At 39.0% G+C, this 11,646-nt stretch overlaps 1 protein-coding gene across 3 annotated transcripts in view; it reads left to right on the top strand.

Moving 5' to 3' along the window:
* CSGALNACT2 (chondroitin sulfate N-acetylgalactosaminyltransferase 2) overlaps nt 1-11,646 on the top strand; it is a 46,583-nt gene that overhangs the window by 16,329 nt on the left and 18,608 nt on the right. Inside the window, exons 3-6 of one of the 3 annotated variants that reach the window (XM_011973191.1) lie at nt 485-890; nt 3,712-3,928; nt 7,485-7,586; nt 10,847-11,025. In XM_011973191.1, coding sequence (XP_011828581.1) covers nt 494-890; nt 3,712-3,928; nt 7,485-7,586; nt 10,847-11,025 — 895 coding nt within the window. In that variant the 5' untranslated portion in view covers nt 485-493. Of the gene's footprint in view, nt 1-6; nt 891-3,711; nt 3,929-5,789; nt 5,926-7,484; nt 7,587-10,846; nt 11,026-11,646 lie in introns of those variants that run through there. The other 2 variants (XM_011973190.1, XM_011973192.1) reach the window with 2 other exon arrangements.

Genomic DNA, 11,646 nt, shown 5'->3' with positions numbered 1-11,646 from the left:
TGTCAGATTGCTTTATTCTGGATATCATGGTAACAATACAGAAAGTATACATAACTTCCCATTTCTGCAAGTAGTCATGACTGCTGAAGAAAGAAAAACTTAAAGCTACGGCAGAATTATTTGGGTACCTTTTATGGAAATTCTGATTTTGTTTTTAATTTTTGATAACTTTTTACTAAAGGTATGAACACACAAAGAGCTTATTTTGTTAGGCAAATACACATTAAGAATGCCTAGAAGAGGACTGATTCTTCACACCCGGACCCACTGGTTGCTGTTGGGCCTTGCTTTGCTCTGCAGTTTGGTATTATTTATGTACCTCCTGGAATGTGCCCCCCAGACTGATGGAAATGCATCTCTTCCTGGTGTTGTTGGGGAAAATTATGGTAAAGAGTATTATCAAGCCCTCCTACAGGAACAAGAAGAACATTATCAGACCAGGGCAACCAGTCTGAAACGCCAAATTGCTCAACTAAAACAAGAGTTACAAGAAATGAGTGAAAAGATGAGGTCATTGCAAGAAAGAAAGAATGTAGGGGCTAATGGCATAGGCTATCAGAGCAACAAAGAGCAAGCACCTAGTGATCTTTTAGAGTTTCTTCATTCCCAAATTGACAAAGCTGAAGTTAGCATAGGGGCCAAACTACCCAGTGAGTATGGGGTCATTCCCTTTGAAAGTTTTACCTTAATGAAAGTATTTCAATTGGAAATGGGTCTCACTCGCCATCCTGAAGAAAAGCCAGTTAGAAAAGACAAACGAGATGAATTGGTGGAAGTTATTGAAGCTGGCTTGGAGGTCATTAATAATCCTGATGAAGATGATGAACAAGAAGATGAGGAGGGTCCACTTGGAGAGAAACTGATATTTAATGAAAATGACTTCATAGAAGGTAATGTGAAAAATACACTGGTCAATATTATATTAGTAAGACAAATGCTAGTATTGTATGCTGGTAACATAAGTCAGTCATTGTCCACAGTATTAAAACACTTAAAGTTTTCGCACTTCATTCCACCAAGAATTTTAAGTGGCCTTCTGGAAAAAGGTATAATGAGATCATAATAAAATTGGAGAATAAGGACTAGGGAAATAGAATAAAACAGCTCTTGTTGCATGTGTATGATTTATATTACTTATCTGATCTCGGTGTTTTTTATGTTTTTAAAAATGTGTAAACTAAGACTCAAAACTTGAAAACCGTTTGATAAAGAAAATATTAGTAGACTCTTAGCTATTTTTCGTATTGGAGGAAGGAGAAGTGTCTGTCTGAACAAGGGGTCATACATAGTTTAAAAAGCATATTTGGCATTTGGAAAAGTAAGGAAATACCTGTTTTCCTCATACATATTTCAGAAAGGGTATGGGATTTTTATGTGTCAAGATGGGATATGACTCAGAGGTTGAAGAACACTGCTATAAAATTTAAGATACTTATTGATTGATATTAACAGTAATAATTCTATATCCCTACCCATCTCCTTTACACCTTTACACTCACTGCTAGACATTTAATTGCTGACTTAAACCATTTTGAAAATAAATGTTTCTTGAAAGTTCTCTTTGCTTGATTCTATAAACTGTATATCACAGTGGTCCCCAGCCTTTTTGGCAACAGGGACTGGTTTCATTGGTGACAATTTTTCCATAGGATGGTGAGGATGGTTTTGGGGTGAAACTGTTCCACTTCAGATCATCTGGCATTAGTTAGATTCTCATGAAGAGCATGCAGTGTAGATTCCTTGCATGCGCAGTTCACAACAGAATTTGCGCTCCTTTGAGAATCCAGTGCAGCCGCTGATCTGACAGGAGGCGGAGCTCAGGCGGTAATGCTTGCCAGGCTCCCATCACTCACCTCTTGCTGTGCCGCCTAGTTCCCATCAGGCCACGGACCAGTAGCGGTCTGTGGCCCGGGGGTTAGGGACCCCTGGTATAGCACATGTAGACTTTTTGACTCCAAATCATCATGGCCATCACTTGCTGCACGGTAGCATTATTATAATACACCGAGGCCTTTGGAGGCCATCAGGGAGGGCATTATGTTTTGCAGTGGCATTGCAGCTGCCTTTCCTTGTGGCCTCCTCTTTTTTCTGCTATCACTTCCTGCCATTTTTGATGGATTATTTTTCTCAAAACTCTTCTGATTTTTCTGCAAGCTCAGCTTTTTGTCTTCTCACTGTATGTTTGTAGCTTATGGCAGAATCGGAAGCTGCGGAGGAAATAACTAAGTAACATGCGTAAAATGTCCTCACATCAGCTCTAACTAAAAAGAAAGGGAGCTTTGCCAGTTTTATATTCTGCAGCTCCTGCTTTTGTCTTATAACTCTCCTTGGATTCTGATACTTCAGGATTTTTCTCTACATGGAACATATTCTGTTCCTCACCTTTCCTCTACTGTGCCACTGTCTGCCCACTGCAGGGAGAGTAATTACTAATAATTAGTAATGACAGCTAATTCCTATCCCTCTTCTAGACTTTAGCTCAGATATCACTCTTCTGAGAAGTCATCTGCAACCTCAAGTCTAAGACAGCAGTACTTCTGTGTGCTCTTGTCACCTGTACATTCATACTGCTTGTCACAGTATGTGGCGTTGCCCATTTCCAGGCTTATGCTTCCTACTAAACTGTAAGCCTCAGGAGGGTTGGGACCAAGTCTAATTTATTCACCTTTTTATACCCAGATATTGACTGAGTGACTCACACATCTGTAAGTCTAACCTTCTGTCTCCTGAGTGCCACACTTAAAAATCAGATTGCGACTGGGCACGGTGGCTCACACCTGTAATTCCAGCACTTTGGGAGGCCAAGGCGGGCAGATCATGAGGTCGAGAGATCAAGACCATCCTGGCCAACATGGTGAAACCCCGTCTCTACTAAAAATACAAAAATTAGCTAGGCCACGTGGTGGCGCCTGCCTGTAGTCCCAGCTACTCAGGAGGCTGAGGCAGAAGAATTGCTTGAACCTGGGAGGTGGAGGTTGCAGTGAGCCAAGATTGCACCACTGCACTCCAGCCTGGTGACAGAGTGAGACTCCACCTAAAAAAACAAAACAATCAGATTGCCTTGTAGATACTCATGCTTTTCTCTCAAAGGCATCTCAAATCACTGTGTTTATGTCTGTACCAATTTTTCTTTGTCTGACTTCACTCTAGTCAGTGATTTTATATGTGTGTATGTATGCACACATATATATACAGATATATATATCACATAGCACTCTATTGTTATTATTTGTCTATTTTTCTGTCTCCTTCACTAGACTGGCCCTATCCTCAAAATTGAGACCACATGGCACTCTTTATATCACATAACTGACATGAAGGCACTAGATTTCTTTTAGTTGACCTAAACCAATAGAAATTTTGACTCTTGGGTCTAGATTTTAATATTGCTAGAAGTAATGTCTTTATTTTTCATGGTTACCATATTGATAGGCTCTAGTATTTTTAAAAAGTCATATGTAAAAAGGAATAATTGTCATTCGTAGTATATTTTATAGATTGAATAAAATAACAGAACAGTGAACTTTTTTTTTTTTAACCTTTCCTTTTCTTTTAAGGGAGTAATTGTTACTGATTGTGCAGTGGGGATAAATATTTTCACAAATAGGTAAAAATCCTGCGGGTCTGGTTTAATACTTAAGTGAGTAAAATCTGTCTTCCCATTGAATTTGTAAACTTTGACATGGAGATGTCTTTGTTCCTAACCTTTAGGTTATTATCGCACTGAGAGAGATAAGGGCACGCAGTATGAACTCTTTTTTAAGAAAGCAGACCTTATGGAATATAGACATGTGACCCTCTTCCGCCCTTTTGGACCTCTCATGAAAGTGAAGAGTGAGATGATTGACATCACTAGATCAATTATTAATATCATTGTGCCACTTGCTGAAAGAACTGAAGCATTTGTACAGTTTATGCAGAACTTCAGGTAACTGTCAGGGCTTAACGATTCAGCTACATTCTCCTAAAAAAAAATCACATTTTACTCAGATTTCCTTAATTTATCTTCACTGATTGTAATTACTTAGAATAATTTTATAGGCTTTAGGGGAACTTTATTTTTTTTATATTCTCTCTTTTTTTAAAGCATGTGTAGTGTATTGTGTTATAGACAATTTGAACTATGAAATAAATTGAGTGACACCTATTAGAAACTAAATTTGATGGCCTTGATAATTGTGAATTCATTTTAAGACAAGTTGAATTTTTAAAAAATCAACTTTACTAAGGTATAATTTACATGCAGTAAAATCCGCATATTTTAAGGATATGGGTATCATGACTCTTTTTTTTTGTTTTTGAGACAAGGTCTCACTCTGTCACCCAGGCTAGGATGCAGTGGAGTGAGCACAGTTCACTGCAGCCTCAACCTCCTGGGTTCCTGTCTCTTATACACATCTTCTGCCCACTGCAGGGAGAGTAATTACTAATAATTAGTAATGACAGCTAATTCCTATCCCTCTTCTAGACTTTAGCTCAGATATCACTCTTCTGAGAAGTCATCTGCAACCTCAAGTCTAAGACAGCAGTACTTCTGTGTGCTCTTGTCACCTGTACATTCATACTGCTTGTCACAGTATGTGGCGTTGCCCATTTCCAGGCTTATGCTTCCTACTAAACTGTAAGCCTCAGGAGGGTTGGGACCAAGTCTAATTTATTCACCTTTTTATACCCAGATATTGACTGAGTGACTCACACATCTGTAAGTCTAACCTTCTGTCTCCTGAGTGCCACACTTAAAAATCAGATTGCGACTGGGCACGGTGGCTCACACCTGTAATTCCAGCACTTTGGGAGGCCAAGGCGGGCAGATCATGAGGTCGAGAGATCAAGACCATCCTGGCCAACATGGTGAAACCCCGTCTCTACTAAAAATACAAAAATTAGCTAGGCCACGTGGTGGCGCCTGCCTGTAGTCCCAGCTACTCAGGAGGCTGAGGCAGAAGAATTGCTTGAACCTGGGAGGTGGAGGTTGCAGTGAGCCAAGATTGCACCACTGCACTCCAGCCTGGTGACAGAGTGAGACTCCACCTAAAAAAACAAAACAATCAGATTGCCTTGTAGATACTCATGCTTTTCTCTCAAAGGCATCTCAAATCACTGTGTTTATGTCTGTACCAATTTTTCTTTGTCTGACTTCACTCTAGTCAGTGATTTTATATGTGTGTATGTATGCACACATATATATACAGATATATATATCACATAGCACTCTATTGTTATTATTTGTCTATTTTTCTGTCTCCTTCACTAGACTGGCCCTATCCTCAAAATTGAGACCACATGGCACTCTTTATATCACATAACTGACATGAAGGCACTAGATTTCTTTTAGTTGACCTAAACCAATAGAAATTTTGACTCTTGGGTCTAGATTTTAATATTGCTAGAAGTAATGTCTTTATTTTTCATGGTTACCATATTGATAGGCTCTAGTATTTTTAAAAAGTCATATGTAAAAAGGAATAATTGTCATTCGTAGTATATTTTATAGATTGAATAAAATAACAGAACAGTGAACTTTTTTTTTTTTAACCTTTCCTTTTCTTTTAAGGGAGTAATTGTTACTGATTGTGCAGTGGGGATAAATATTTTCACAAATAGGTAAAAATCCTGCGGGTCTGGTTTAATACTTAAGTGAGTAAAATCTGTCTTCCCATTGAATTTGTAAACTTTGACATGGAGATGTCTTTGTTCCTAACCTTTAGGTTATTATCGCACTGAGAGAGATAAGGGCACGCAGTATGAACTCTTTTTTAAGAAAGCAGACCTTATGGAATATAGACATGTGACCCTCTTCCGCCCTTTTGGACCTCTCATGAAAGTGAAGAGTGAGATGATTGACATCACTAGATCAATTATTAATATCATTGTGCCACTTGCTGAAAGAACTGAAGCATTTGTACAGTTTATGCAGAACTTCAGGTAACTGTCAGGGCTTAACGATTCAGCTACATTCTCCTAAAAAAAAATCACATTTTACTCAGATTTCCTTAATTTATCTTCACTGATTTTAATTACTTAGAATAATTTTATAGGCTTTAGGGGAACTTTATTTTTTTTATATTCTCTCTTTTTTTAAAGCATGTGTAGTGTATTGTGTTATAGACAATTTGAACTATGAAATAAATTGAGTGACACCTATTAGAAACTAAATTTGATGGCCTTGATAATTGTGAATTCATTTTAAGACAAGTTGAATTTTTAAAAAATCAACTTTACTAAGGTATAATTTACATGCAGTAAAATCCGCATATTTTAAGGATATGGGTATCATGACTCTTTTTTTTTGTTTTTGAGACAAGGTCTCACTCTGTCACCCAGGCTAGGATGCAGTGGAGTGAGCACAGTTCACTGCAGCCTCAACCTCCTGGGCTCAAGTAATCCTCTGCCTCAGCCTCCCAAGTAGCTGGGACCACAGGTGCATGCCATCTTTTTTATTCTGTACAACTTTGTAGAGAGGGGGTCTTGCCATGTTGTCCAGGCTGGGATTTAATGTCTTTTGACAAATGTATACACTCGCGAACCACCACTCCAATCAAGACATAGAATACTGGTGTCTCACAAGAAAATCCCCTTGAGAATGAGTTCAGTTTTTTAACTGAAATACATTTAGAAATACAAACATTAAACTAAAAGTTGGAGAAAGTTATTTCATCTTGCAAAGCAGAGAATGTGTAAAGGTTTTTTTATGTTATCAAATTTGGATATTTTAAAATGCTGAAGGGTTAAATAATTATCTACACATTATGAAAACTATTTGTGGAAAATGCTGCTTTTTGATTTAACAGTTTCCATGTTTTTAATACTTTAATATTTTTAATGTTTTAGATACTTTGATATACTAGTTTTAATGCTTTGTGATCCTAGTCTTTATTCTCATATTGAAATTGTTGGATTTAAAAGGTTAATTAAAACTGTTCTGCAACTGAATGTCTGGCAGTCATACTTGCAAGTGAGATTTACTGTTCCAAATAGCTCACTTGAGATCTGATTTCCTAAAGCATTTTTTTTATTGCCTGTCTTGGAATTACTTTCAAAGGCCACATTATTATTTACAGTAAGTAATCTCAGTCATGGCAAATATTATTCTTTAATGATAGTTATAATTTTTGGAATTAGCCAGTCTGAAGACAAAATGACTCTTAATCCAAAAGATCAGTATTTATTTATTTGGTTTTGAACCAATTGAGTTTATTTCCTTGAACAGCTTGTGATTTGCTTCTGAAAGCAATCCAAAAGCAAAAGTTCAAAAAATGTTTTGAAATATGGCAACAATGTCAGACTGCTTCCATGGGTCTCCAAGGGGTGCACCCATTCAGGCATAGATCTTGTGTCTTCCATAATTCATCAGTATTGCCACTTTTATGTTTACTATTGTGTCAGTAATGCCTCATTTTCTTGTTAAAGCTTCATGTGGTTGCTTTCTGAATAAATAGTGCCTCATGTTTTCCTGAATAAACTTTATTTTTCACTTCTGTTAGGGATGTTTGTATTCATCAAGACAAGAAGATTCATCTCACAGTGGTATATTTTGGCAAAGAAGGACTGTCTAAAGTCAAGTCCATCCTAGAATCTGTCACAAGGTTGGTGAACCACATCCACAGCAAAGTCCTTGATATATAACACTGCTAAAAGAGAATTTCAGATATGTAATGAGTTAATAATTTTTAGTAACTATTATTTAAAAGTTGGCTGAGCATGCGGGTGGTTGTGGTGATGATAAGTTCCTCATTTCACATGCAACCCTACATGACTCAACTTCCCTTCCCTGCTTACAGGCAGCTTGGCATGATCAGGATGCTCTCTCTGGCCCATTCACCTTCTGTGTATTTGCTGGTGCTTTCCCTTTGTTTAAATCTAATTCCTTCACTTTGACATAATCATCTTCTGAACTTGTCTCTTTTTTTGTCACCTTTCTTTCCTTCCATTTCCTCAGGCTCCTTCTCCCCCTGCTAACAGTGCCAAGGTCTCCCATATCCTTAAGAAACTCCCACTCAACTCTGAAGTGCCCAGCCGCTACCATTACGTTTCTGTCCTTTCACAGCTCAACATCACAAGACAGTAGTTCATAACTAAGCAAGTCATACAGTACCTGGCACATAGTAGATGCTCAGAGGTTTGAATGGATGAATTAGTAATCCCTTAGTACTTAATTATTCTGTAGCTTCTCAGTCTTTTTCTTTCTAAATCATGGGCCCAAAGATACGACTTAATTGCCAAATTCTTTTCTGTTATTCTTTTTCATTGCTTCTTTACCTTTGACAACCTAACCAGTATTTCCATCTTAAAATGTTCTTCTTATGTTTGTAAAATGTAACTATTTTGTAAATGTAAGTATATGTAATGTAAACTATTAGGTTGATTATCATCTCTAACCGGTTACACCAACTCTGTATCCTTTACTTGCTTCTTTACCTTTCTGCCAGTTGTGGCCATTTGCCAAGAGCCCAGATTTGATCAGCCGTTCTTCTCAAATCATTCAACTAACATTCATTGAGTCCTACCTACTGTGTTCCAGGTACACTGCTTGGGAGTCTGGCGTAGTTGGAAGAAGAGTGGGCATATATGGATGAATCTGAGTCCCTGACCTGCAGGGATTCTCAGAGCCTTGATATATATAGACACGACTCACTGTCTTCCCCTTCCATACACCAGCTCTTCCTGCTGATGGCCCTCTATCAGCTCAGAGTAAAACCATTTTCACCATCCCCTGGGCATGACTTCTGAGAGCCACAGTCTTTTACTTATTCTTTGCCTCCAATTACCTCTAATCAGTTAGTTCCTACTTACTTCACAAGACCTCTTCTCTGTCTCTTCCTTGCTACTGCCACCACCCTAACCCTGGTTCCCCATTCCTCCATTTCTTCCCTTCCTCTCCCTCCTTAGTGTTTTTAGATCACCTACTGAGTGCCACGAGCTCACACTGGTAATACTGAAGTATTGTCAAGACACTTCTGTGGCAAATGGTGTAAACCTACCTTGAGCTTACTTAAGGAAAATAGGAGCAGTATTGAAGAATCTTGCATACCTCCCAGAAATAAAGGGATTGTTACAACCAAATTTGGGGAAGAAAATCAAAACAACTCTGGTTTCTCAGGGATTGGAACCAGAGACTTGAATACCATCAAAATTCTCTTGTCTCCTTGTCTGTTTTTCTCTGCATGTTGACTTCATTCTCCTGTTGCAGATTGGCTTCTTCCACATGGTGAGGGATATGACTGTTGGCGGCTCTGGGCTCACATCTTCTCAGCTTTGCCATCAGAGAGGAAAGAGCTTTCTCCCAGCTCCAGTTGAGAAAATCCCAGGGAAGGACATTTTGCCCACTCTTGAGCCAATCACTATGGCCAGGTGGGGTGGGGGTATTGGGACTGGCCCAGCTTAAGCCTGGTCCCCACCCCTAGGAAATTACTGTGGTTGGGGTGGGCAGAGAGTGAGGGGTATTCTGTGATCAGTGCCTCCACTTGATGCTGAGTATGTGGGGTGGCAGTGGGCAGTTTTCACCCAACAGAGGAGAGATTTATAATCCTTTAGATGGGGGAAAGAGTCTTAGGCACTCAGAGCACTTGGAGTCCATTCCATGCACTATTTGAGCCTTTTTTCCATCTCTCTATTACCCATTCTGTACTGTTGTAAGCATAATCCTCCTAAAATGTTACTTTTTTGATTAGGCTGCAGTAAGTGGTTCTCCAACTTCAGTGCCAGAGTTACCAGGAGGACTTGTGAAAATGTAGAAGCTTGGCTCCAGCCCTAGCATCTGATTCAGTGGGTCTGGGTGTAGTCTGAGAGTTTGCTTCTCTAACACGTTGCCACGGGAAGCTGATGCTGTGGGTTTGGGGGCCTCACTGTGAGAACCACTGCCCTAGCAGAAAAGCCCTGCTGATTCTCTTTACCTTTAGGATACTGACCGATTTCTTTAACCTTGCATGGGAGGTACTTTTCTGTCTGACTCTTCTCTCATTGTTCCCATTTTAAGATTCCTTTGACCCTTATCTCACTGTTCCCATTTTAGGGTCCTTTTGTACCAATCTGATTTGTCTGATCCCTTTTCTCTAAAATGCTTTCTACATTCTTACCTCTTTGCCTTTGGGAATAATTCTCTTGAATGACCTTTACGCTCACCACTGAATTCAACATTTTAACCAAGGCATAACTCACGTTCCACTTCTAACATCTTATTTAACTACTCCAGACATGAGCAATGTATTTTTTAGAACTGCTGTTCATTCATTCATTCAGCAACTATTTATTGAACTCCTACTCTATCAGGGGACACTGTCCGTAGTAACTAACAAAACAAAATCCCTGCTCCCACAGAGTGGAAAAGACACTGGAACAAACATATCTGACAATATAAAGGAAAACAGCTGAGGAAGAGGATGGAGATGAAGGACTGGGAGGTCGGAGCTGCTTCTCAAGTAGTATTAGGGAGGATCCCTCTGATAAGGGGACATGTGTGCAAAGACCCAACAGATGCAGGAGGAGAGTGATCTTTGTGTGTGTTATCCAATTAGAATGCATTATTTAACAGACATTACAGCTATTTTTCCATTTGTGTATTTTTCATCTCCCCAGAAGGTGTTTAAGATTCCAAAGGGCAGTGGCCACTTTAACACTTTTGGAGCCTCATACCACCAAAATGTACCTCAAATGTGGGCATTTGGTGAATATCTCTCCCTGATGATATTCATACACATGAAGCTGGGATTTTCTTTCCCTGTGTGAATGTAGAACCAATATAATCAAATATTTGAAGTGTAAAACATATTTTGTAAGCTGTGTTGAAGGAAGAAAATTGGTAACTTTAAGTGGGACTTATCATTTGTTGTGTGTGCTTTCCTCATAGTGAGTCTAATTTTCACAATTACACCTTGGTCTCATTGAATGAAGAATTTAATCGTGGACGAGGACTAAATGTGGGTGCCCGAGCTTGGGACAAGGGAGAGGTCTTGATGTTTTTCTGTGATGTTGATATCTATTTCTCAGCCGAATTCCTTAACAGCTGCCGGTTAAATGCTGAGCCAGGTGCGTAAAATGTTGGTAGATGAGCTGACTATAGAATTTAGAATAGTGTCGGCATGTCCTATAGTTTGAATCAAGTGATTTTGAGGGAGAAGTTTCAGTTAAACCCCAGTATTTTTTTAAGTTATATTAGGCATAATGTAACTGGAATACTAAATAGGAAATTGAAAATTTGACCCTTTGAAATTCATATCCTTTGTTCTCTTGGGTCCAACTTCCAGTGACTACATTTGAAGTCAAATAAAGAAATGCAGAGGAACAGGATATCTACAAATTGATGAGGCAGGAGCAATGCAGGTCAAAAAAGAGCTAAGCAGATGGTATGGAGATGTGTGTGAGTCTGAAGCACTCAGCTTTGGGCATATAGTGTCCACACATGCAAACATACCCCCATGCATGTGTGCACACACACTCACATGGAAGTCTAGATGCAAGTAGTGCTTGGTCTCCAGACTGCATTTTGAGGTGTTTTACTATATTTTGCTTTAAGTTGTAGATATTTTTTGAAAATTAATGAGATAGCTGGGTGCAGTGGCTCTTGCCTGTAATCCCAGCACTTCGGGAGGCTGAGGCAGGTGGATCATGAGGTCAAGAGATTGAGACCATCCTGACCAACATGGTGAA

The sequence above is a fragment of the Mandrillus leucophaeus genome, unplaced genomic scaffold (assembly GCF_000951045.1).
Source record: "Mandrillus leucophaeus isolate KB7577 unplaced genomic scaffold, Mleu.le_1.0 Scaffold1352, whole genome shotgun sequence".
In the NCBI taxonomy this organism is placed as follows: Eukaryota; Metazoa; Chordata; class Mammalia; order Primates; family Cercopithecidae; genus Mandrillus; species Mandrillus leucophaeus.
The sequence above is the reverse complement of the archived record's forward strand: the minus strand, read 5'-3'. Positions and strand labels throughout refer to the sequence as shown.